The 27,858-nt window shown below is 40.2% G+C and overlaps 1 protein-coding gene across 3 annotated transcripts in view; it reads left to right on the forward strand.

Annotated features, from left to right (window-relative positions):
- The first annotated feature begins 1,033 nt into the window (after window positions 1-1,033).
- Window positions 1,034-27,858, forward strand: part of SUB1 (SUB1 regulator of transcription) — a 29,018-nt gene continuing 2,193 nt past the window's right edge. The window contains exons 1-7 of one of the 3 annotated variants that reach the window (XR_012639478.1): window positions 1,036-1,148; window positions 3,976-4,048; window positions 5,172-5,291; window positions 7,615-7,723; window positions 8,551-8,820; window positions 9,715-9,824; window positions 12,959-16,048. Coding sequence is in view for 2 of the 3 variants with exons in the window: in XM_074952421.1 (XP_074808522.1) it covers window positions 1,042-1,148; window positions 3,976-4,048; window positions 5,172-5,291; window positions 7,615-7,723; window positions 12,959-13,038 (489 nt within the window). In the remaining variant the exon portion in view is untranslated. Of the gene's footprint in view, window positions 1,149-3,975; window positions 4,049-5,171; window positions 5,292-7,614; window positions 7,724-8,550; window positions 8,821-9,714; window positions 9,825-12,958; window positions 16,049-27,858 lie in introns of those variants that run through there. The other 2 variants (XM_074952421.1, XM_074952422.1) reach the window with 2 other exon arrangements.

Genomic DNA, 27,858 nt, shown 5'->3' on the forward strand with positions numbered 1-27,858 from the left:
TGTACAGAGGAGGTTCTAAATTAGTGCATTTAATTTAAATCTAATCTAAACCAGGGGTCTGAGATCCAGCATTAGACTTGCTGGGGCCCAGGGCAGAAAGCCAAAGCCCTGCCGCATGGGGTTGAAGCCTGAGCCCTGCCACCCAGGACTGAAGCTGAAGCTTCATAAAGTAATAGTGTGAATTTAGTGCTTGTGGAAGGTGACAGACTTGGAAAGTTGTCTTCTATTAGCAGGGCAGTTGGTACAACTCTGCAACTGATTATAATACATGTTCCCCTGAAACTCAGCCAGCACTATTTCATCACTAAAATAGCACTGAAATTGTCACTAGCATTCATAATTAACACCCATTGAGATGAGTGACGGAATCTTTTACAGCTACTGCATGTTTAGATGTTGACTGTAGGATGGCACTGCATCTGTTCACCTTTGGAAGGTTCTACTGTATTTGCAATTCTAAGAGCTAGAGAATTCCTACACAAGGACAAAGACTCAAGGGGAAGTGACAAGGCCCCAAAAGCCATGCAGCTGCAATCTACCGCTCTGTGATGGCCATGCCACTTCTCGGAAACACCACTGCTGAAGAGTGTGAAACTAGTTTACTCCCCAGATCTGTACTGAGATTATCAGCTGAGTGGCATGGTGCTAACAGTCCCCCAGCTGCAATGGGGGCCAAGATGCACACGCTGCGAAAGGGGAGTTGGGGCCCCAGAGTCCCTGCTCTTGACGTGTCCATTCTCCCTTCAATTTAGGTTACAGGGGAGAGCGAGACCTGGGCCCTGCACAAGGGGTCTGTTACCCTCCCTGGCTCTTAATCCCTAGCTGAAGGGGGTGACTAGGGATCAGTTTCCTGCCCAGGCCACAGGGGGACAGGGGTGTGGGGGGGGACCACGCCCGTTCTGTGGGCTGGCTCCCTTCTACGCTGGGGAGGGAAGCACAGGGCCACCCATTGAGCCTCGTGGCTTGGACTAAAGAGACGCTTCCTTCCTCTTTAAACACCCCCGCCTCGGCAGCACCCTACGTGAGGCCCTGCGGGACGTAATGACGTGCGTAGGGGGTGGGGCTTGCCGGTTGCGACATTTCCGTTTCTCGCAGTGGCGGTGGTGGTGTGCTTCGGAGAAGAGAGCAGCACGCAGAGGGAGCGGGACGTGAGTATCGCTCTCCTCCCTCCCTCCCCCCCCGGGGGCTGCGTGCCCGCCGCCATCTTATATCTCCCTCTCCCCCCAGCTCAGGGCCTGTGCGAGCCGGGGGAGGGGTGGTCTGGTAGCTCCGCGCTCGGACCCGGCGGGAGGATGAGCCGCCGCCGCCGCCGCGTCTCGAACGCTGGGGAAGGCTCGGCCCGCGGGATTCCCGCCAAGCTCCTGCTCTGCCCAGTGCCGTGGGGGAGGGAGACCTTCTCCCGCTCATCGGGGGGGGGGGAGGGGAGGGGGGAGTGCGCTGCGTCGAGAGACGCTGCCATGTTTGGGGGGCAAAGAAAGCTCATCCGAGTGAGGGAGAAAATGGCGGCGGGGAACCGCCTACCCCCATCCCCCACTGCGCGACCCGCCTCCGTCCCATGACATGAGTGCCGCCCCCAGTTAGCCGCCGCGCCCGCACTCAGTGATTCGGTGTCGTGTCCCCCTTTCCTAACCAGGCCCGTCTTCCCCCATTTTCTGTTCATTTGGGGGGAGGGGAGCGTCTGAACGAGGGAGAAAATGGCGGCTGGGAACCGCCTGCCCCCTTTATGTTCTGTGTTTCTAGGCTGTCCCCTATTCTGTACTCAGTGACCTGTCCAGTCTCATCTCCCTCCATTCCCCCTTCAATGACTCCTTTCCACCCCATTTTCCTCTGGGTGCCCCATATCTACTCCCACCTCGTGACCCATGTCCCTTCGTGTGGTGGTCTTTCCATCCCATGGTACTAGATAACCTTGCCTCTGAGTGACTTGTTCGGTCCCATTGCCCTGTTTCTCCATGTTTTCTCTCGCTAATCCTAGCCCATGCCCTATATTATTCCCCCTTGGTTCTCTATCACTTTGCCACATTCTCATTCTTGGTGCCCATTCCTTCTTCTTCACTTCATGCACCTTTTGCTGTCCTCATTCTAGCTCCCTTCTTTTAAAAAATTCTGTACCATTGTCTGCGCATGCTGTATCAGACACACTGGCCTACCTTCTTTCATCCTGTTTCCCACCCACATAGTGGGTTCTGCTCCTCTTCAACACATTTCCAACCCTATGACATGGCAGACTGTTTTTTTCCCCTCATTCCTTGTGTAACCCCCAGCACATTCCATTTTCCTATTCTCCCTCCTCCTCAGCTGTGTTCCATTTTCCCTCATGTTGGCTGATTTTTCACCTGACACTGTTCTTTCGCCACATGTATTCATTCCATATGTCAGGGGTGGCCACACTTATTGACCCTCTGAGCCACAGAAGACAATCTTCAGAAGTTCGAAAGCGAGGGAAGGCCTGCCCCATGGGGTTGAAGCCCTGAGGCCCCCCCTCCCCGTTGGATAGAAGCCCCTACCCCACCATCCTGCTGCAAGGCAGAGGTCCTGAGCCTCCTCGCTCCCCACCAAGTCTGGTAGGTGGAGAGTGGGGGGCTCCGCGAGCCACATTTTTTAACTGTAAAAGAGCCACATGCGGCTCATGAGCCAGTTTGGCTACCCATGCCATATATTGTTTTCATCCTAACACATACCTTGCACTATTGTATTGGCCTGGGAGTCATCCTCCCCTTACTTGACATAAACCAGTAGTTCACATAGTCCCCAGTCTCTCACTATAGTTCCTTCCTTACAAACTGTTCCCCTTTATAACATACTTTTCTGCTTTGTTCTTTCAAAGGCTGGAAGGATATTAAAAGCAATTATTTAAAATTCTTCCTGTGCCTCTCTTGTATATGGAATACTAGATAGTCACATACTATATCTATCCATAGGTTTGCAGAGTAGACACATCTGGCAGTATCCCTTCAAAAAGATGTGGATTTCCATGCATGCCAAACTAATGAAAATTGGGTCTTAAGTGATTTGCCTGAGATCACCTAGGAAATATGTGGCAGAACTGCGAATAGTGTTTTATATATTCTCACCTAAATGTGGCTTAACCACAACACCGTATTTTTTTAAATTTTTTGAAACATAGGTAGAAAAGTTTATGATGATGGTTCTGTATCTCTCTTTACCAGCAGTTGTCATTCTGTGACCTGGAAATCAAAGTAGACAAAATAACAGTACATAAGAGTGAAGGGAGTCATTTGCTAGATAATGCTGTACCCACATGTTTTGTGACATTCATTGAAAACTTCTATTTAAATGTATGTAGAAACATTTAATTAGTTTGTTTTGATAATAAATTAAATTCTTAGTAACTTAGACTGACCTGTTTATTACTATTTTGTGCACCACAAATCAAGTAAAAAAACTGAGGCCACGTCTATGCTATAAACTTACATCAGTGTAACTACGTCTCTCAAGGGTCTGAAAAATCCAGACCCCTGAGCAGTGTAGTTACACCAACCTAATAATCCCTCGTGTAGACAGTGCTATGTCAACGGGACGGCTTCTTCCGTTGACACGGCTACTGCCTCTTGCAGAAGTGGATTAACCACACTAAAAGGAGAAGCTCTTCCTTCAGTGTTGTTGCGCTTCAATGAAAACACTACTGTGGTGAAGCCGCTGCTAATGCAGCGTTTTAAGTGTAGACCTGCTCTGAGTCCTTGTCCTGAATAGGTTACAAAATAAGTGAGACAGTACACAAATGAAGGGAATGGATCAAAGGAAAGGGAGATGAAGGACTACGGTGATGATGAGATCACACTGTTGCTCAGACAGACATATATTGAAGTTTCTTGCCACTTCATGTTGGCTTCAAATAGGAGATACTTGAATAAGATGAGAGAAGAGGCTTAACAAAGGAATTTGGGGCATGCATTCCAGTCAAAGGGCAGTGTATCCTGTATGATATTTTTACGATACCTTTCTTCCCTCCAGAATGCCTAAATCAAAGGAACTTGTGTCTTCAAGCTCATCTGGCAGTGATTCAGATAGCGAAGTTGACAAAAAGGTGAATATTGGACACAATTGCTTACTGCATTTTAGTCTAATAATTAAAAAACAAAACACCAAGCAAACTTATTCTGGCTTGGATTAGGAGGCAATTCAATTTTGCTGGAATATGTATGCCATGGTGTTTGTGTTGCCTAGCTCTTTTATTAAAACTGGGATCAGTGGTTGGAAGGTGAGATGCTTCTAAATATGGAACAAATCTATTTTTTTAAGATCGTCTTTCTATCATTTGCTATTTCGCTTGTGGCATCTAACCACAAGGTTCTTGGAGTTCTGTAGATCTCTGTGGTGAGAGCAAGAATACTAAACCATTTTAGTTCCCTTACTCTGTTAACATTTCTTTTCCTCCTAAACAGCTGTGAAAGCTGATGTTGAGAAACATGATTGTTTAGCTGCTTAAGCCCATCAAGAGTTGATATACATGTTGGGCTAAAATTATTGTAGTGAGCATTCTGCATTTGAAATGCTGGTTGAGTTTTCTGTAGATATGACAAAACAATATTTTTTTTGTTATGTATATTCTGTAGTTCACTGTAGATATTAGAGCTGTGAAAGCATGAAGATCTTGGAGTGCTGTATGTAAGTTAGTAACAAAATGGTAAAGTCAGAATAAAAGAGAGAGGAACGTTCTTTCTCTCCTTCCCTCTCCCTTGAATTGGGGAGATTTAAAATGCAAGGTGAGTGTGTATAAAAAGAAAATGTACTGTCCACCTCAGTTTTATTTAGATCTTCTTTGGGTTCCAAAAGATTAAAATAGTCTTTAAAAATCCCACATGCACTCACTTTTTGAAATAGCAGTATTTTGTCTCCCTGCTTTGAGCAATTTTAGTGTAAGGTAAAACATTAAGGGTAGAATTTACAAAAGTGCTTATTGTTCTCCTAAATCTGTTCCTCTTGGATTCCAATGAGAGTTTTATCATTGACTTCAGTAGGAGTAGAATTAGGACATCTTAGAGCACTTTTGAAAATCCCACCCCAAATTCACTGTATTAAAGTCTTGTATTGGTAGTGAGATGAACTACATAATATAATAGTTCTTTGCAGCCTCTGATTTCTTCTTTTAATAACTAATAAAATGGGATGTGCTTTGTATTTTTTTTTTTTTTAATTTTTGGTTAAAGGCAAAGAGGAAAAAGCAAGCGGCTCCAGAAAAGCCTGTAAAGAAACAAAAGACTGGTGAAAGTTCTAAAGGTGCAGCTTCCTCTAAGCAAAGCAGCAACAGAGATGAGAATATGTTCCAGGTAACATTGGTAATGTTACTTCTAGAGACTGTTGGTTGAAGGGTTCCTGGGGAAGCATGTTACAGTCTGTATTCTGTAATCTTTATGAAGAGAATCTTGAACACTTTGGTTTCTTATCCAGGTATAGCATAGCATTCAATCTCTTGGCATGTTTTGGCTAAATAGGGTTACAATGTTAGAGTGAAAGTGAGATACCCAGAAAAAGCAGTGATGGGATTTGATAGAGTAAAATAATCCATGCTACGCCATTCAATTCTAACTTTGGTTCATTGATTGTATCACTTGTTCCCAGTATTTTGTCTTGGTTTATAGTGTCATTTTTTTTGACAGTTAGGCATTTCTGTTCTAAACTCATTAATAGAATTATAATTAGGCTGTAAATGTTAATTCAAAACCTGATCTATATGGGAATACTTTTAATCAGGGCGCTTTGACAAGAGGTTCCCAGAAATCAGTATGACTTCTCTTCTGCCTACCCAACTGGACAAAGAGCAGCTGTCGGAGCTCTCACCGTACCAGACCGGGTCTAAGGATAAGTTTGTCCTTGAGTTTATATGTGCTCCTTTATTCTGGGATTCAGTTTTTATTAACAGAATATCAGAGAAGATTGAAACAGATCATCATGGAGAACTGCTAGTGGTCTTTGCAATGGAGTGTGCTGGCCTCTTTAAGACAGGCCCAGGGTTCAATACTATCCTATTTCTGCAATAAGGCATTCAGGGTGTTGTAGTTCCTGAGGATATCTGGGAGTTGTAAGCCTTGCATCAGTCAGTGTGCTGAGAAAGGAGCAGGAATATAAGGCCCCAGCTTCCTCTTCCTCATTGCAAGAAAGATGGGGGAGAGGAGAATACCTGCTGTAAGCCTGCTTTAAGACAGTAAGAAAGGGACAGTGTTTTTCCATTCAAGGAATGCGGGAGAACTTTTGAAGAATTTGGTGAAAGGGCCTGAAAAGAAGCCTAAAATTAGGGCATTAGTGCTGGCAAAGGAAGTAGCTTGGGGTAGGGGACAAAGCAAGTGAGAGTTGGGCTTGAACTTCAGTATTCCGCATTAGCTCTTCAGCCTCCCTTGTATTTAAAAATAGAGCACACTGTGATGTATCCAGAATCTGACTTGAATCAGAACACTTCCAAAGTGTGGGATTCTGGTTCGGACTTACTTTTGTCTGTTAGCAATGTCAGTGGCATATCAATTAAATATGAAGCTTAATAGGAAAACCAGTAAAATATTTTACTTTTTATGTTGAATGAAAGTCTCCCATCTTGGGATGTTTTTCACTTATTTTACATTGCTTTCAAACTTGAAACATAATTCAGAATTTGGCACCTATAGGTAGGGGGTTCTTACATGTGTAGGGTAAAGCACTGTTCCCTCCCATTCTTGATTACTTAAAAATTCCCATGGCAAGTAAAGCAATTGCTTACCTGGAAAAGCAATATTAAAGTGTTTGTGCTTTTAAGCTTCCTTTAATGTAATTTGGTATCTGAAAACAGTGGAACCAATACAGTGCTTCATAATGGTTTTTCGCAGTGGAGAGGGTGACTTCTGGACGTTCTAATGGTGGTGTCAGGTGCAGTTAATCTTAGAAAACCAGACAGTTGCATGCCATATATAGATGTGAAATCTGCTTTATTGTGCCATCTAGGATTTAATTTGGTTGTGATATCCAATTCTCTAACCTAGTTCTGTGGGGATTTAGCCCTGAGCTAAGCATCAGACAATCTGTGTGTGTTTGGAGCTTGTGGCCTCCACCACCTGAATTTACTGGAAAAATTCATAACGTCAAGGATTTCTGTTTATTTAACCTGTGTAGATCTCACTTTGTTTCTGGAAACATTGACAAGAACTCAGATTTAGAGCGGGAGGAGGTGATGGGTTTTGCTATCATCTTCATTAGTCTTGTAGCTTGAAAACAAATTTGAATGGATTGTCTTCTCTTAGCATTTTCTAGCTTCATTAACAAAGTTTGCACAAGGAAGCAGGATTTTTTTCTGAAAGAATCCGTAATTTAAATTGGCAATATTTATTAGGAATTCAGCTTTTAGATACACATGAATTTTCTTTTGAGGACACCCATTTTTCCAGGAAATAATGCTGAATTCTCTTAAAACGTGTTCAGTCCTTCATCCATTAATGCTGTCATCACTTCTTAGTCCTGATATACTTCTTCAGGAAAATACTTAATCCAATCATTTCTACTTAAATCTAAAATAAGCTGCAGCAATAAGCAGTGTCTCATATCTAAGTATTTAATGCTGATTAGAAAAATGAATAATCCAGTACTGTGTAAAATGTATTCAATTGTTCTGATTTGTTTTATTGGCAGATTGGCAAAATGAGATATGTCAGTGTTCGTGACTTTAAGGGGAAAGTCCTAATTGATATTAGAGAATACTGGATGGATCAAGAAGGTGAAATGAAACCTGGCAGAAAAGGTGAACTTCTATTTTGTGTCATTAGTTGCATAGCATTAAAATATATTTAGCTTAGCTTTGTTGAGGAAAGTGGAAAATCATCTAACTTGAAGAATTCTGTAAGTATCAGATTCATTTGCTTCACAGTTCAATAATGAGGCTTTGAGACCTTTGTCTGTATGTCCATTCTTGATTCTAATGCAAAATTTTAATGTCTTGATTATACTTTCTTCTTACCCAATAAGACATCTTCTAAGTAACTCTAAAATATTTTAATGGGAAAGCCTTAATATTGGGGGGGAAATCTAGGCACATGCCACAGTTCTGGTCCTTTTCCTTCTGTTCTCCCACTCCTAAAAGTCTATTTTGGTTCCTTGGCAAAGAGGATATGGTCCACAGTTTTAGAACGGGGTATAAAACCCCATAACTTAAAAATAAAAAGACAATTTTTAAACAAATTAGTTGTAAATTCAGGTTTTAAATTTGCTTTATCTGCCTGAAAGTTGTGCTTTAAATTTTTATAATTGAAAAAAGTTTGTGTTGCAGTGGATTGAAGTTAGGCACCATGTCTAAATAGCATTCATCAAAACAAGCCTGCATTTTCTCTTTAGAAACAATAGATGGGAAAAGTATTAAAAAATTCTGTAGCCTGGACTACTGAATAACTGTTGCATTTTTCTCTAATATTTTAGCACTTCTTATTTCCCCCAGATAGTTTTAAGTTACCATTGCATGAGATAATAAACTGCATGATAACCTATTATCAGTTTTGGAGCTGAACAGGGTTCAGTGGAAACACAACTGCTTTGATACAAATTTTGCAGAAAAATTTTGTTTAATTTTTACAGTGTTATACCAGTAAGTTATAGTACTAAACATTTTTTGGGGGAACCTACCATGTCTCCAAGATGCAAAAGTCCCATATGGGAATATTTTTGAAGAGATTCCTGTATCATTTGGAAGTATTAAGAAAGGATCACATGCTGTATAAGCGTAACAAAGACAATGCAGGGCTTGGTAGCAGGAATGAAACAACATTTTGAAAAGTGTGCTACCCATGCCAAGGATGACATTGAAGATACTGTTTCTCTGTCAGTCTGAATATTCTGGATCTTTTGGTGAGTAAATGTTAGCGTTTTTATTACATTTTAGAAAAATATTTAAAAACAAAGTTAAATATTGCTGGGTTATTTTCCTGTGGGGGTTATAACAAGAAGCAGAGAAGTTTCGTTTCATCTGAATGAGAATTTTAAGTGTTTTGAAGTTGAGAAGTTTGTCATTCAAGGCACCATTCGGTGTCCGTTCATGTTTAGGGAAAGACTCCCATTGACTACAGTGGGCGTGGGACTGGACCATGAGAGAATATCAAAGGTGGCAGTGCAGTAGGGCATCATAATATTATGGATACCTGGACATCTCCATTTTGATTTGACTGCCTTGTACTGCTGAGTTTTGAACTTGACCCAGACATTCTGTATGAACTAGTTTAGGCAACGGAGTAAAACACCAACTACAAGCAGGTTGAACTACTATACTGCTGGTATAAACATCATTTGAGCAAAACACAATATGTAATTTTTCAGTTTTTTTAACTAAATTTCTTGAAATGTCCAATGTATTAATCCTCAATTCAGACTAAATCCATTGGAAGTTTGAAGTTTTAAAAACTAACTGCTTTGAATTATCTGAGTACAGATAAACTATCATCTTCTGTTAACCCTCTTAGGTTGGGACTAGGCATGAGAAATTTTAATTCCAAAATTTTAGTTGACATGGAAATAGGAGTTTGGAATGCAATGGCTATTCCAATTTATTTTTTTTATAGTGGTGGTGCAATTCAAATCTGTAACACAACACACAGTGTCACTTTCTCATAGTCCTTCCTCATGTCTTCTTATGGCACCATTTTTACTGAGCCATTCCTAGTGTCTGTTGCCATCTGGAGAGGGACAGAGTTAAGGTACACACCATCCCTGCAACACAACCTTAACTTTGTATTTCCTGGTTTTCAGAGGTTTAAGTTTAGCCACTCTCCACATTCTGGAAGGGCACGAGGCAGCACTGTGCAACATTATCTGTGGGTCAACGAAGTTTTCAGGCAGTTAATTTTAGAATTATACAGGTGAGATGAATGACCACTTTCTGCATTGTTGTTAGCTTCATCATTACCACTATCAGATGCATCTGGCAGCAGCAGTACAACTAAACTTGTTTAAAATGCTTGTTTGGTGCAGTCAAAGAAATATCCATTTTCATAATCCAAAACAACCATGGACTACTTTGTAGTCAGTACTGGTATTCTCAATGAAGAGTTGATAGTTGAAGATTGCTTGGGTCATATATGCAGCTAATCTTTCTTACAACTTTTTACGAAGAGTTTGAGATGGTTCAAGCTTTGACAAGGAGCAGGAAAAATGTCAGTGGTACCCCAAAAACAGAGTTAAATTGTAGATATGTAAAGCACTTCCTTGATCTAACTTTACCTGTATTCTCAATCTAAAGTACCAGTATAGATGTTAAAAGTAAAAATGAAATGAATGCTGCTATGACATGTACATTATAATACATTTTCAGAGCTGGAAGAGAACCACCCAAAAATGTTTTTGCTGCTTAACTCAGTGAAGTTAAACCCATGGACTGGTGGAAATGTCTTGGCAGTTTCACAGATGTAGAGCTCAGAAAATAACTTTTTTTCCCCCTGGGGTTGAAGCTACTGCAGGTGTACGAACGACATTATCTAAATCTTGACTAGTTTGTTCTAATTTCAGAAACTGATAGTGTGTAAAGGAAGTAGGAAATCTATCTTGAACAATTAATCCAGGTGGCAGATGAAGACACTGTATTCTAGAAAATTTCTCAGTGCAGTTTCTCTCATTTATTTAGTCAGTTTACTAAAACTGAAAAAAACCCTTGTTTTGCCATTACCTACTGTTGATTTAGTACATATCGCACTAGAGCTTGGTTTCAGTTGAGGTTTTGTTACTTCAGCAGTTGGGAAAGCAGAGCCCAAGCAGTAACATTCCAACATGTTGGTTTTGGTGTAATCCTAACAAAATTTACTTGTACTGTAGTTTCGGGCTAGGATTTTCAGTGGAGCCTAATGACTTAAACACACACATCCCATTGAAATTCTGTGGGAATTAAGTGTCTACCTCCATAAGCCCCTTTGTAAATCCAGCATGACTAAACAAATGTTGACTAAATCAGAAATGTAAGTCACTAAATTTGACTACCATAAACTCTCTGAAGAAGTTTGGTAAAGTAAGTTGCTGCTTGAACAAGCCATGTATGTTACTAAGGCCATGTCTATATGTATAGCGCTACAGCGACGCAGTTGTACCAATACAGCTGCGGCGCTTCTGGTGAAGACGCTCTGTGCCAATGGGAGAAAGCTTTCCTGTCACCATAAAAAACCCACCTCCATGAGCGGCATAAATTGTGTCGGCGGGAGATGTTCTTCCGCCGACAAAGCGCTGTGCATGTGAATGCTTATGTTGGTGTAATTTACGCCGATCGGGGATGTAATATTCACACCCCTGAGTGGTATAAGTTTTGTCGATATAGGATGTAGTGTAGACGTAATTTTTTTAGGTAAGTGATATTTAGGCAATGTGGCCAACACTAATACTACATCAATAGATGACTGTCTTCTCTGTTATCAACCGTGTGATGTTTCCTTTTGGAAACTAAACTAAAATCTAATCTTAAAATGAGTATTGTCTTTAAATTGCTTTGACTGAAATCAGCACACTTTGAAAACCATTCTAGATTAGAATATTTGATGTTTTTGTTGGTTTATTCATCTAGAAATGAAGTTGGTGACTATGGTAAGACTTTTGAGACAGCTTCAGAAATCAATTTGTATATTTTCTGACTGAAAGGGCTTAATGCTGTTTGTGATATTTTTTTCCAGTGCAAAAGTAAATATTCAGTTTCAGTAAAGTGGTCAAGATTTCTTGAAAAAACAAACCTGTCTTCTCTGAAAACTTGATAAAACTATGTGACAGCATGTTCAGACTAGCTGGTGTCCAAAACATGAAAGAATGTAGGAAAAGTTTTTTCCCCTCTAGATTAAAGTTCACAGGTGGCTGACAACAGCCATACTTATGTTTAATATTCTCAAATAATAAAAATATTCGGTACCAAAAAAGTCCTGATCCTGTTTTCCTTGGGTCCTGTTACAGGTGTTTTACTAAAGTGTGTCTAGATTGCTCTTTGAATGAATGGAGACACAATTAAATAAATCCTTAAATAAACAATGGGTTAAAAGTTTAAGGAACATGCATAGAGGCATGAGTAAGATTGGTGCATGAGAAGATATAGATAAATGTCATACTATTTTGTGTGGTGGGAGAGAAGAATGGCGATCAATTCTGTAACCAGACAGGGTGCAGCACAGTGCTTTTGATGCTGCTTCAAAAAGGTTTCCATGCTTAACGTACAGAATTTAGTTTTAACAAAGAAGATTAAAGGGTGACGTTAAGGAATGGGGAGCAAGTACTTAATAATTGGCTCATCAGCCTAGCAGAGAAGAGTGTAACACAATCCAGTGGCTAGAGGTTGAAGCTAGCCAATTTCAGACTGGAGATAAGTCTCTTGAATTTTTAACAGTGGAGGTAATTAACCATTGGAACAGTTTATCAATGGTCATAGTGGTTTCTCCATCACTGACAATTTTGAAATCAAAATTAGCTTTTTAGAAAACATCGATGCTCTAGGAATTTTGCAAAAGTTCACTGGGTCCTGTTGTTGTACAGGACGTCAAGCTAGTTGATCACTATAGTCCTGTCTGGCCGTGGAATCTGTGAATCTAAGAACATGTGTGTGTGCAAACTCAATCCACAAACACATGGCTTTTATCACACTAAAGAAAGAAGCCTGGGCCTTTCCAGCTCATCCAGAATTCTAGTGCAGCCTGCCATCAGAGCCACTGCTACATTCACATAACACATGGGATGGGTTTCTACAAAGATGCTGCACTACAGTTTGTATCTTCTTCCCACACCCAAACAGAATCCATAAGCAGATTAACCTCTTGTTTAGCCTGAAGTTAAATATAAATATTCCAGTGAATAGTCAGATATTTTAGTTAATGTAATTATTCATTTATAACACTCACTACAGCTAACACTTTTACAGTTATGAAAATATTGATCTCATAGTAAGGTTGTTTTGGTTCAAAGATTGTTACAGTTGTACAAAATCTTCATCTTAGTTTTCATACTGCACTAAGGATTTGTGTTTAATGCATTTCAGGTATTTCTTTAAATCCAGAACAGTGGAGCCAGCTGAAGGAACAGATTTCCGATATTGATGATGCAGTAAGAAAACTGTAACAACAGCCATACAGAAACTTTTACTGTTTTAGTTGTTTTAAGCAGTCTTTTTACACATTGGCTTTTGTTTTCTAAAATACTTGTTTTCCAAGCTATTGTATATTTGGATTGCAAAACAATTTGTAAGATGAATACTTTTTTTTTATGTGCATTAAAAGTGTATTCTAAGTGAGGCTATTTGTGTATGCTTTATTAAAAAGGAATGATTTGCTTTCAGCACAGTGTAAAATAAAAACCAGTCCAGTAATACTAATAATGCATAGCTGTTTGTGGCCTTCCAGTTAACCATTTTTAGTCTCCTTTTAATTTTGGGTTCAGTTAAAACATGTTCATATTAACTGTTAATCAGGAGACATTAAAAAAACCTTGCCTTTATTGCAAATATTCATAACTTTTACATTGGAGATTTCAACTCAAGTCCAAATAATGAATAATTAAAATAGTTTTTGTAGATAATCTTAAATGCTGTCTTTGAAAATTCACCACATTATTCTTATGTAGATAAATACATAGGTTTTTTGGCATTACTTGCATGAAGTATTACACTAAACAAGTGTATGTGATTATCCCACAATAACACTTGGACACAAACCACGTTCTTCCTTTTCATTTTTATGCAGATCATTTGACTTAGAAAAGATAATTAGCTTTGTTCTTAGACACTAGAATTTTAGTATGGTATACATACATGTATATTATGGTAAGATTTTTACCTCAGAATAGGATTTATGAAGATTGTATTTCAAAGGTCCCAGCTTAAACAGATGAACTAATAACCTTACTTATTTACTCTCTTTTCAAGCTTTGCATTAGATTAAAATAGCTTTTGAACATACTGTCTGATATCCAGGGATAATTCTAAGTGGCGAGAACCCTTACCCTGCCGTGATAGAGCTTTTAGACATGCTCAACAATCCCGCTTAAGCATGGCTAAAACTAGGCTGTAATACAGTTGGTGTAGATTGAACCAAGCAGGGTTAAAACTGGCCTAGCCAAGGTTTCAATCTGGTCTAAAACAGTTCTGCTCTGTTCATAGTGCTTGATCAGGCCACATGTTTGTGTGTCTTACACGTACACAATTGTTTTAGTCTTTTAGGAAGAGTTGGTTTGGTGCTGGCTATCACTTGGCTATCAGGATCCTGAACTGAAGTAGAGTGATCCTTCTTTTCAGGAGGAGGTGAGGTAGAGTAGATGCAACATAACTGAAGCGAATTTTCATAGATGACTTCAGAATATTGAAAGGGAAAGCATAAAAGTATCTTATTACAAGTTAACAACAAAAATGAGGTGTGAGATGAGTTAGTGGGTGAATTAACACTACATTGAAGAAATTTTGTTGGGGGCAGTGCATGTATGTGTATCTGATTTTCAAATTGCTTTAATCCAAGGAAGAAGATAGCGACGTCATGAAAATTGCAGTTTGGGGACTGTATATCACTGAATGTACAAGTACTGAATCTGCTGTATTTTTCCCATTTAATGTTAAACTATTGTATTTTTCAGCTCGTTTAGAAAACTAGTTTTTGCTATTCATTTAATTTCAGAATATCTTAATATTGTTTGCCATCTAGGTCATGAGAAATTTGATATTGCAGATGCGCAGAGGCCATGTTTTGTTAGTGTTGTACATACTGACTATCCCTGCCCTGAAGAATTTATAATCTAGTACACATGATATAATGAAGTGTGAGGGAAAAGGGATATAATTAAACATACACTGTTAATTTACATATGCAGTAGCATATTTTCCTCATTTGCCCCTTAACCCAGTTATTGGCGAATGATTTCAAATGCAACTAATCAAAGAGGTCATTTAGTCCCTTGTCACTTTGAGGAACTTTGAGTTCTTAAAGTGCTGATTGTGGGGTGGAGGGGAGGACGAGACACATCTGAGGACAGCAATCTCATCTTTAGCTCCGCTGTCCTTTTTGAATAATTCCCTGTTGCTTGCAATGTATCTGCACCAGAAAGAATAGTAAATAGGTACCTGCCAAAATTCCACAGAGACGTGAAGGAAAAGAATTGCTTACAGATCTCTATTGTTCTTGTTAATGTAAGTTATTCTATCTTTGGAAGAGTTTTTTGCCTACTGTTGCAATATTTATATCATATGCAAAATCTAACTAGAAATCTCACCATTTAATCAGCAACTTTGTAACTTCACACTTCACCTGCCTTACCTCAGTTGTTTCATCTGGTTGTTTTGAAGAACATAATTGTAACAACGGAGGGAGCAATGTCATTTCTCCTCAGACAGATTAATGATTGTCACAGCACTGGACCTTGAGGTTCTTGCATGGTAACTGTTGGTTAGGGTGCAATATAACAAACGTGTGTGGGTTAAGGGGCGGGATCGGTTCTCTGGTGTTGGGAATGAATGAGAAGGCTTAATATGGTTGGTGTTAGTTTTATTACGGAAACAATGCTGGCAGAGACTCATGGAAGAAACTTTTTTTGTTTTTTTTAAACCAAGGAGTATTGGCTTTTTTTACAGACAAATTAGTTTTAGCAGGGATGATTTGAATTCACTGAAGCTGTTTGATTTTACTTAGTCCTTGGTTTTGTTGGCATTTTTTACTTTAACGTTAATAGTTTGGTACAGATTCATTTTACTTAACTTACTACATTACAAAAAATTTTTTTAACCTACCAGCCGTATTTCCTACTGAAATATTTGCATAAAGCTTTGTGTATTTTACTTCAGAGCCTTCCATTCCCCAACCCATCTACAGCAATAAAATGCTTCTTCAAAAATAAGGAGTAATTCTCTCATCAGCCAGTCAATTTCATGATTTAACTCAACATGCGCTGCAAAATAGAATGTTTCAAAGCATGAAGAAAGCTGGAGTGCTGAATGGCTGATGTGGAGGTATTTATTTAACAATCATGAATAAGTGTTCTACTTTAAGACTTCTGCATCAAGAATTACAAGAAGTATTTAAACTGCATCAATTTACATCATATGACTGTTACCCACTGCTATATCATTCTGGTTTTAAAAACAAATTGTTTGGAAGGATTGGATGTCACATCTAAAATTTGGATAATTGACTTGCAAATGAAATAAAAATTGGTTATAAGCGTACTTGTGAAATTAAAGTGCACAAGAGAGAAAGATGTTACATAGTATTGACTTCATATATTCCAGTTAAATATGAACCAGTAAGAAGAGAGATGTACAAAAGAAGCTTGTACAAGTTTGATCATCAGTATTTATATAGTGCATAACTGCTAAATATTAAACCTGTTCAAATCCATAAGATCTCAAAGTGCATTGAAAGTTTTGCCAAAATACAGTCTCAGCGCTAAATAAATACCTCAGTGTACATTATCCTTATGTACAGGTATCCATTTCATTTCTATTAAAATTAAATAGATGTAGTAATAACCTGATACTGACTGTTAACAGAAATACCCCAGTAACAATACTTTGTGTCATCTGTAAGCAAAAAATTGTATAAAACAACAGTTGTAATTCTAGTAACTAAAATGTCATTTTGTTAACAGTGTGGAATGTATGTATGTTTTTGTTTTGGTGGTATCTTCCATGGAGCTGCCACTGGAAATATGAACCATCCAATTGTAATGATCTTAAATGTTCAAATAAAAATTAAAAATGATATGCATGATATCAGTTTCAAGATCTGAAAATGAATGAAGACAGCTATAGCATATTGTGATTCAAAAAATGGGAAATTAATGACAGTTTATATGTAATCTTTAGGTTTTGACTTGCACCGTTATTAAGGCTGCTATTCTCTCACGGTGGTCCTGGAAGTCATGGATTCTGTGACTTTCCATGACTTCCACAGTGGCTGGTGTGGCTGACTCTAGGGCTGCCTGGGGCCAGCTGCTCAGGTTTCTCCTGGCCAGCCACTGCTGGAGTGACCTGGAGCCAGCTGGCTCCAGGAACTTCCTGAGCAGCAGCTAGTGCAGCTGGTCCCGTGAACTGCCTGGGTAGTGGTCCTGGGGGCACCCTAGCAGCAGCGGCGGGCTGGGGACCGCCTTAGAGGTGGCCTGGGGCAGTCAAATCTGCCCCTTCCCTCCCAGAGCAGGGGCCCAGAAGTAGAGATTTATTCGGGTATTTTTGATAAGTCATGGGCTGGAATATTTACCCAGGAATATCTAGGACTAAATCTTAGCCTTAACCATTATGAATGGAACAGTTCATATCTCCTTGCAACTATTGGTTTAGTTTGCAGTCTCAGGCAGAGAACACTGCATTCTTTTACTCTTGGTTCATGTTTGGAAGGTTTTCCTCACAACCAAAACTGTAAGACTATAATGTGAAACACAATTCTGCAGCAAGCTGTTGATGCGAAATCACAAGATAGGTAGGTCCCCTGCCTTTAAGTACTTGAGTGTTGCTTTCAGGTTTGAAAAATCCGCTTATGTTTGGTGAGTAGAAAACTTCCATATGAATTAATTCGACTATGACAGAATTTAAACTTTATTTTTTCCTAAGTGTCTATTCTTGAGGTGTACTTGTGGCACCTTAGAGACTAACCACAAGTTAGGTGCCACAAGTACTCCTTTTCTTTTTGCGAATACAGACTAATACGGCTGTTACTCTGAAACCTATTCTTGAGGTGATTCCTTTTTTAATTACCTTGTGTGTTCCCCATACCATCCCCTAAAAAAGCGCCAAAAAACCCCAAACAAAAATCCCAACCCCCACTCTTCCAACCTTTTTTATGGTCAGGATTAGTTAGTTCAGTATAGAACTCTTTAGAAAGAAGACCCCATTTTTCTCATGCTTGCTGGAGTGGTCTGTAGAGAATGGGTTTTCTGGTTGCATTGTCCTTCCTTGAATTAGCTTTCTTGCATTGCAATCCTTGCTATGTCGTCTTTTGTTTAAATACAAGCAGCACTGAAAGGGCAGAGATGCACCAATCAATGATGAATATTTTCTGCAGTAAATTGTCCTTTGTGGAAGGAGTCTGTTCTACAAAAAAGAAAGAACTACCCATTCTTGTGTTCCTTGAGTGAGCAGAAGAGACTAGCACTGTCGTTGGGTGACTTTTGTAGACTTGGTGGCTCTTCCTCTGTATAGCAGTATGTTTTGAACAAGAATTTTGTAGCTGTTAAAAACCAACAAACACCTCTTCAATCCCCCCTCCCCACCTAAATATTTTGATTAAATGGAAACTCAGGAATTTTCAGTGTCCTGAAAAAGTTCCTAGGGCACTGGGAAACCATGTGAAGTGGTAAACCAGGAACATGTGGTTGGTTTAGCTATCACAGTACCCTTCTATGACTTTTCATATGAAAGCTTATTAAGTTTTACACACTACACTTAGAAGGGTTGCCATGCTTTTATTTAAAAAAGACAAATGCTGAATCACTATTTAAATGTCTCCCTGCATCCCCATGTATGTTGTCTGATTTATATTGATTATTTATGAAGAGATTCTGCCCCCTTTGCTCAGAGTGGATGTTCTTGTTAAATCAGTGGGACTGATTACGAAGTCAGGTACTACCCAGCTTAAGCAATCTGACCTTAGATTGTGAACTCTGAAGGAGGGAGAGAGTGTTTCCTTTTATTTTTTTACATTCAGTGCAGTATCTATCATGCCATATACACTACAAGTAATTTTACAGTTTTCCCATGGGAACCAGGAATCATGGAACTCTGGAAAATGTTTGTCTAGCTACTAAGATATTAGTGGAAACAGCTTGGGTTTTGGAAAGACTTCCTAACTTTTTTACTTTAAGTTAAAAGTTTACTTTTTAACTTTATAACTTCTCAGCCCACCTTGGTGCATTGACATCTGTTCTTCTGTTTCAGTGAGAAAACATTGCTGAAAAAGTGAATTATTTTCTGGGATCACTAGAGGGCATCATTTGCAAATTTATTCCAAACTTATCTAGTGTACTTAAGTGTACAATTATAGAAAGTGGTAATAGCCACTTGTCAGAAATATATGCAGCCTAGATTCATACACTTTTATATGAAATGTCAGATTCCTAGTCTTTAAATCCAGAAGGGACCATTATGATCAATCTAGTCGGAGCTGCGTAATAGGCTATTGAACCTTACCTTGTAATTCCTGCATGAAGCCCATCAAATGGACAGTTTGGTAAATCTTTGTTTTTTAAAAAATGCAGCTGCAAATGAAATAAGATGATTTTTGCTTCTGTGTGTGAAATGTCTCCTAAAAATATTGCTTCCCTTACATTTTGAACCGAAACTCTGATAATGCTTATCTGAAATTCTAATTTAGAACAAATTTTTATTCAAATAATTTCCTGTTAAACATACACAAGACAGAAAAATCTGTTCATATTACAAATTTAATTTACATTGTATTAAAATGTTTTTCTAATAAGTGAGAATTGTTGCCATATTTTATCTTTAGATACATGAAGTGTTTCTGCTAGTTGATTTCTATAAATATTAATTTAAAGCTTTTCTTTTGATGTGCTATATTACCATTTGTATTGTTTGGAACACTGAAAATGTCATCTCGTTAAAAGGTATTACATGAGGTTATATTTCCTGAAGCGCTCTGATCTTGTCTGAGCAGGTAAGACTAGATAATAGATTGTGGTGAAGTTTTGTGTCTACCACAGCCAGACCACTTTGATCAATGAAGCAAGGTGAGGCTTGGTAACAACTTGAATGAAAGATTCCAGGCAAAAAGCCTGTGCTACATGGCATGATGTTGTTTTGTCTGAATCAGTGTTACACCAATGCCCCAGTGTTGTCATCGGGGTACTGTTACTGGAGGTGGTGCTGTTCAGGTGAGAGAGACAATCAAGGTTCTGACTATTGGTAATCATTAAAGATTCCATGACACTTCAAAATGTGAATGTAGGGCATTTTTCACAAGGTAGGGGTGTTACTATATCTGTTTGGAGTCAATTTGAGAGAGAATTTTGATGACATCCATAATTTTTAATTGTGTATGATATTTTCCTGTCCTAAAGGAAGTAAAGACCATCATATACAATTAACAACTGTATATTTGTACAATTTCCTGTTGGCTATGCTGCTTAAGCAGCTTCCTAATTCTGCCTCAGACCTGGTTGTATTTCAGTGATTGGCAAAGCGATTCCTATAGGTGTGCAAATATATGTATGGTTTGTACAGCATTTGGGGCTGAAGCAGGAGTGAAAGTAAGTTAGAGGACTTACTGGTACGCCGGAGTCCTGAGCAGGGGGCATGGTCTCAACTGGAAGAGGCGTGGCTGCAACTGGAAGAGGCAGGACCTTAAATCCCCGGGCCCTTTAAATTTTGATTTAAAGGGCCAGGGCTCCAGCTGCGGTAGTGGCAGCTGGGAGCCCGGGGCCCTTTAAATCACCCCCGAGCTACCAGCTGCAGAGGTGGCTGGGAGCCCTCGGGCTCCAGCTGCCGCTACTGCAGCGGAGCCCCGGGCCCTTTAAATCACTGAGGAGCCCTGGGGGCTCCCGGCTGCCACCACTACGCTGGGGCTCTGGCAGAGCTTTAAAGGGCCTGGGGCTCCTCTGTGGTAGCAGCTGCTGGAGCCCCGAGCCCTTTAAATCCCCGCCTGAGCCCTACTGCCCGAGCCCTGGGGTAGCAGTAGCCATGCTCCATCGGGGATTTAAAGGGCCCCAGGGCTCCAGCCACCGCTACCACCACAGCCCTTTAAATGCCTGCTGGAGCCCCACCGCCACTACCCCAGGGCTCCGGCAGCAGGGCTCCGGCAGGGATTTAAAGGGCTTTGGGCTTCAGCTGCCACTACTGCCCCGGCCCTTTAAATCCCTGCCAGAGCCCCAGCACTGCTGCTACCCCGGGGCTCGGGCAGCAGGGCTCAGGTGGGGATTTAAAGGGGCCCCGGGGGGGGTAGCGGCTGCTGGAGCCTGTCCTGTAGTAGGTGACTTCTGGGTACTCTTCTGGCTCTGTCAATCTGTTTCTTCACTTCAGCAGGTGGGTATTGTAGTTGTAAGAATGCTTGATAGAGATCTTGTAAGTGTTTGCCTCTGTCTGAGGGGTTGGAGCAAATGCAGTTCTATTGTAGAGCTTGGCTGTAGACAATGGATCGTGTGGTGTGGTCTGGGTGAAAGCTGGAGGCATGTAGGTAGGAATAGCAGTCAGTAGGTTTCCGGTATAGGGTGGTGTTTATGTGACCATCGCTTATTAGCACCGTAGTGTCCAGGAAGTGGCTCTCTTGTGTGGAGTGGTCCAGGCTGAGGTTGATGGTGGGATGGAAATTGTTGAAATCATGGTGGAATTCCTCAAGGGCTTCTTTTCCATGGGTCCAGATGATGAAGATGTCATCAATATAGCGCAAGTAGAGTAGGAGTATTAGGGGACGAGAGCTGAGGAAGCGTTGTTCTAAGTCAGCCATAAAAGTGTTGGCATACTGTGGGGCCATGCGGGTACCCATAGCAGTGCCGCTGATTGGAAGGTATACATTGTCCCCAAATGTGAAATAGTTATGCGTGAGGACAAAGTCACACAGTTCAGCCAGCAGGTTTGCCGTGACATTATCGGGGATAGTGTTCCTGACGGCTTGTAGTCCATCTTTGTGTGGAATGTTGGTGTAGAGGGTTTCTACATCCATAGTGGCCAGGATGGTGTTTTCAGGAAGATCACTGATGGATTGTAGTCTCCTCAGGAAGTCAGTGGTGTCTCGAAGATAGCTGGCAGTGCTGGTAGCGTAGGGCCTGAGGAGGGAGTCTACATAGCCAGACAATCCTGCTGAAGTCACCTACTACAGGACAGGCCCAACAAAGAAAATAACAGAACGCCACTAGCCGTCACCTTCAGCCCCCAACTAAAACCTCTCCAACGCATCATCAAGCATCTACAACCTATCCTGAAGGACGACCCATCGCTCTCACAAATCTTGGGAGACAGGCCAGTCCTTGCTTACGGACAGCCCTCCAACCTGAAGCAAATACTCACCAGCAACCACACAACAGAACCACTAACCCTGGAACCTATCCTTGCAACAAAGCCCGTTGCCAACTGTGCCCACATATCTATTCAGGGGACACCATCATAGGGCCTAATCACATCAGCCACACTATCAGAGGCTCATTCACCTGCACATCTACCAATGTGATATATGCCATCATGGGCCAGCAATGCCCCTCTGCCATGTACATTGGGCAAACTGGACAGTCTCTACGTAAAAGAATAAATGGACACAAATCAGATGTCAAGAATTATAACATTCATAAACCAGTCGGAGAACACTTCAATCTCTCTGGTCACTCGATTTCTGACCTAAAAGTGGCTATTCTTCAACAAAAAGACTTCAGAAACAGACTCCAACGAGAGACTGCTGAATTGGAATTAATTTGCAAATTGGATACAATTAACTTAGGCTTGAATAGAGACTGGGAGTGGTTGAGTCATTACACAAAGTAAAACTATTTCCCCTTGTTTATTCCCCCCCCCCCCCCCCACTGTTCCGCAGACGTTCTTATTAACTGCAGGAAATGGCCCACCTTGATTATCACTACAAAGGGTTCCCCCCCCCCAACTCTCCTGCTGGTAATAGCTCATCTTAAGTGATCACTCTCCTTACAGTGTGCATGATAAACACCCATTTTTTCATGTTGTGTGTATATAAATCTTCTCACTGTATTTTCCACTGAATGCATCCGATGAAGTGGGCTGTAGCTCACGAAAGCTTATGCTCAGATAAATTGGTTAGTCTCTAAGGTGCCACAAGTACTTCTTTTCTTTTTGCGAATACAGACTAACACGGCTGCTACTCTGAAATATGTAATGTAAGGTGATATTACTTGGTAAAACAAATCTTATTTCACATAATAAAACGTTCATATGCAAGATGAAATGGCCCTATGAATTTCACTGGCTTTGGGATAGTCGGAGACTGAATAAAGCAAGATTTCGAATTGTATTCTCACATTTGAAAAATGTTTTCCTTTTCTGAACTGAAAGGAGAAAAAGCTCATTTTGGATCAAACATTTTGACTGCTTAGTCAACGTTGGTAAATCTTCAGTAGGAAATCTCTGATCACTTCTGAAAGATTAAATGTTTTTCTGGGTACACATCAGTTAATTACTTTTGAGTTATTCTTGGCATGTGATGGCAGTTTCCCCAAATAATAACCATTTAAAATGATTTCTCTGTGGATTAGACTACATTAGAATTTCCCACTCTGTGGGTGGTGACTCCCAATAGAATTGGACAGCATTTTGCGAGGGGAGGAGAGGTCTTTCAAAAATGTAGCATAAAAAATCTATAAATATGAGAGAAAAAAATGGATATGCAATATAAGCCCTGTAATGGTGGTATAACTGTAGAAACCTAGGTTGTGCTGCAACCAACCGTGTCCTCGACTAAAGCAGTATTAAACCAGAATCTGTGTGCACTTGAATTTACTTGACACTAAACAGTTTTTTAAAAGAAAAAAAACAAAAACTAAAAAAACCAACCCTCCATTACAAATATTTATTATAGATGACGTAAAATGAAAGTGTTCATGCATACAGCCCAAGACAACATTGCATCACTGAACTGGAATGCTGGATATGCCAGCTATAATTGGTGGGGCCTGAAGGTACTTATAAGCATCATGACCACATTGTATATCTTGTTAGGTCTTTGGCTAAGGCAAGATTCAGAAAGATATGTCATGAAAAGGAGGGCAAGTTGTTCTGTGGACAGCTCAGAAAGGAAAAAAATTTAGAAGTATGAAGGCAAATATTTGATGGATGGGCTTATGTTAACTAATTTGAAGCCACAATGTTTTCTGAGGTACTGGCTGCCAAGAGTGTGGAGCCTTTGAAGCAGTTGCAACATATAGAAACTATCTTTGTGATAGATGTTCAATCCGAAGGATTATTCTTAGCAAAACTTGAACCATCAAATCAATATCTTGATTACACAAAATGCCTGGAGGGCATCAGTTTGGATGGTATTTTTATAAATCACAGAAGCGTAAGGCATTTCCCACTGTAGAAAGCCTTATCCTTTTTTTATATAGACCTGGTTTGAAATCCAGATTGAAGTCCATGGCAAAACTTCTGTTGACTTCAGTGGGTTCAGAATTTGACCCATGATTTCAAAAGTTGCAGGACCTGATGCAGCAACGTTCAAGTAACACTGTCCTGCTGTGATAGTGACATGACTGGGGATGACAGAGAGCAGTTGCTTTCAAATCTCAGGAAAAGTGATCATGTAGCAAATCTCTTTTAATGAGTCAGATGTCTCTGGTGCTGCACATAAACATTTTGTGAAATATCTTTGAAGACTTGCTCTGTTGTAAAACTGTGCCAGAATGCACAACAGAAGAATGCTTATTCAAGACATTTTAGAAAGCAGGCAAGGATTTATATAGTTATTAAAAACAATCCGCTACAATCTGCATGGATGATTCCAAGGCAATGATAGGTAAGAAAAATGGTTTGATCACACAGATCCAAAATAGGGCTGTCAAACGATTAAAAAAAAATTGATTGTGATTAATGGTGCTGTTAAAAATAATAGAATACCACTTATTTAAATGTTTTTGGATGTTTTCTACATTTTCAAATACATTAATTTCAATCGCAACATAGAATACAAAGTATACAGTGCTCACTTCATATTTATTTTTGATTACAGGTATTTGCACTATAAAAAACAAAAGAAATAATATTTTTCAATCTCTTTAACATGAAAGTTGAACTTACAAATGTAGAATTATGTAAAAAAAAAAAAAACCCTGCATTCAAAAATAAAACAATCTAAAATTTTAGAGCCTGCAAGTCTACTCAATCCTACTTCCTGTTCAGCCAATTGCTCAGACAAACAAGTTTGTTAACATTTGCAGGAGATAATGCTGCCCGCTTCTTGTTTTCAATGTCACCTGAAAGTGAGAACAGGCATTCTTGTGGCACTGTTGTAGCTGGCATTGCAAGATATTTGTGTCAGATGCGCTAAAGATTCATGTGTCCCGTCATGCTTCAACCACCATTCCAGCAGACATGCATCCATGCTAATGACAGGTTCTGCTCAATAACAATTCAAAGCAGTGTGGACCAATGCATGTTCATTTTCATCATCTCAGTCAGATGCTACCGGCAGAAGGTTGATTTTCTTTTTTGGTGGTTAAGGTTCTGTAATTTCCGCATCAGAGTGTTGCTCTTTGAAGACTTCTGAAAGCATGCTCCACACCTCGTCCCTCTCAGATTTTGGAAGGCACTTCTGATTCTTAAACCTTGGGTTAAGTACTGTAGCTATCTTTAGAAATCTCACATTGGTACCTTTTTGTGTTTTTTGCAGTGAAAGTGTTCTTAAAATGAACAACATGTGCTGGGTCATCATCTGAGACTGCTATAACATGAAATATATGGCAGAATGCAGGTAAAGTAGAGCCGGAGACATAGAATATTAGGGTTGGAAGAGACCTCAGGAGGTCATCTAGTCCAACTCCCTGCTCAAAGCAGGACCAACACCAACTAAATCATCCCAGCCAGGTCTTTGTCAAGCTGGGCCTTAAAAACCTCTAAGGATGGAGATTCTACCACCTCCCTAGGTGTAACCCATTCCAGTGCTTCACCACCCTCCTAGTGAAATAGTTTTTCCTCATATCCAACCTCGACCTCCCACACTGCAACTTGAGACCATTGCTCCTTGTTCTATCATATGCCACCACTGAGAACAGCCTAGCTCCATACTCTTTGGAACTGCCATCAGGTAGTTGAAGGCTGCTACCAAATCCCCCCTCACTCTTCTCTTCTGCAGACTAAATAAGCCCAGTTCCCTCAGCCTCTCCTCATAAGTCATGTGCTCCAGCCCCCTAATAATTTTCGTTGCCCTCTGCGGGACTCTTTCCAATTCGTCTACACCCTTTCTGTAGTTTAGGGGACCAAAACTGGACACAGTACTCCAGATGTGGTCTCATCAGCGCTGAATAGAGGGGAATAATCACTTCCCTCAATCTGCTGGCAATGCTCCTACTAATGCAGCCCAATATGCCGTTAGCCTTCTTGACAACAAGGGCACACTGTTGACTCATATCCAGCTTCTCGTCCACAGTAATCCCCGAGTCCTTTTCTGCAGAACTGCCACTTAGCCAGTCGGTCCCCACTCTGTAGCAGTGCATGGGATTCTTCCGACCTAAGTGCAGGACTCTGCACTTGTCCTTGTTGAACCTCATCAGATTTCTTTCGGCCCAATCCTCCAATTTGTCTCGGTCACTCTGGACCCTATCCCTGCCCTCTGGCGTATCTATCCAGGATGGACTCCTGGGGCACTCTGCTTGATTCAGTCTGCCAACTAGACATCGAGCCATTGATCACAAGCCGTTGAGCCCGATGATCTAGCCACCTTTCTATCCACCTTATAGTCCATTCATCCAATCCGTAATACTTGCTGGCAAGAATATTGTGGGAGACCGTATCAAAAGCTTTGCTAAAGTCTGGGTATACAATTCTCCCCCAAGGAGTTCAGTCACAAATTTAATTAACACTTTTTTTTTTTTTTTAATGAGAGTCGTCAGCATGAAAGCATGTTCTCTGGAATGGTGGCCGAAGCATGAAGGGGCATATGAATGTTTAGCATATCTGGCACATATATACCTTGCAATGTGGTCTACAAAAGTCCTATGTGAATGCCTCTTCTCACTTTCTGGTGACATTTTAAATAAATGGGCAGCATTATCTCCCGTAAATGTAAACAAACTTGTTGTCTTAGTGTTGGCTGAACAAGAAGTAGGACTGAGTGGACTTGTAGGCGCTAAAGTTTTGCATTGTTTTGTTTCTGAGAGCAGTTATGCAACAACAAAAAATCTACATTTGTAAGTTGCACTTTCATGTTAAAGAGATTGCGCTACAGTACTTGTATGAGGTGAATTGAAAAATGGCTTTTCATTTATCATTTTTACAGTGCAAATATTTGTAATAATATACAGTTTGATTTCAATTACAACACAGAATAATATATATTTGAAAATGTAGAAAAACATCCAAAATCTTTAATAAATTTCAATTGATATTCTATTGTTTAACAGTGTGATTAAAAGTGCGATTAATCATGATTAATTTTTTTGAGTTAATCGCATGTGTTAACTGTGGTTAATAGATAGCCTAATCAAAAATATTGCACATAATGCCTCATAGCTTCACTGTTTCATCAACCACCAAGAACTTGCTGCTAAGGCGGTGGCTGTATGGGGTAAAGTGCTCATGAGCTCTTTGAACCAAAAGAAGTACAGGTTTTCCTGAATGATCAGCAGTCTCCTCTTGAAGGTGCCTTCCATAATTCCTCTTGAGTGGCATACTAAGTCTACCTTGCATCAAGCTGACCACTTCTTTCCAGCAAGGAATTTGTTCATGCACAACAGGGTAGAAGCTTTCATCAGAATACTTGGAATTAGTCTTCCTTAAGCGAAGAGGAAACTTGGTCATTCCCTTGTTTCAGATTGTTTCGAGGGAACTGAGGAGATGGTCGGGACCCAACAGGAACTCATAAGCACCAAGTAAGGAATGTTCAAATATAGCTACAGGGCTGATTTCTGCACAGAGGGGAACAAGGTGGACTACCAACCCTGTCATTCAGGATACTGTTGACTTGCCAGCACTGATTCGGCTGTTGGAAGCAAAACTGACAGACCTCTTATGTGATGAGATCATGCAACTGACTTCCTTTAGATCTCAGCAGATGTTGGCCACTTGCAAAGGAGCACCACTTTGTTTTATTAGCAGAACCTGTGAAAGTTCCATTCCCATTTTCAACCCCAGATCTCAAAGTCAGATTTCTCAACAATTTTTGGCAGGTAGAAATCCAGTATGGTAATTGCCTGTTGATCAAAAGTGGTTTAGGATTGTTCAATCTTGCGTGGAACATATTTTGTCAGCATGACCGGCTCTTCCACCAGATTGGATTGTGATTG

This window comes from Natator depressus, chromosome 5, assembly GCF_965152275.1.
Source record: "Natator depressus isolate rNatDep1 chromosome 5, rNatDep2.hap1, whole genome shotgun sequence".
In the NCBI taxonomy this organism is placed as follows: Eukaryota; Metazoa; Chordata; order Testudines; family Cheloniidae; genus Natator; species Natator depressus.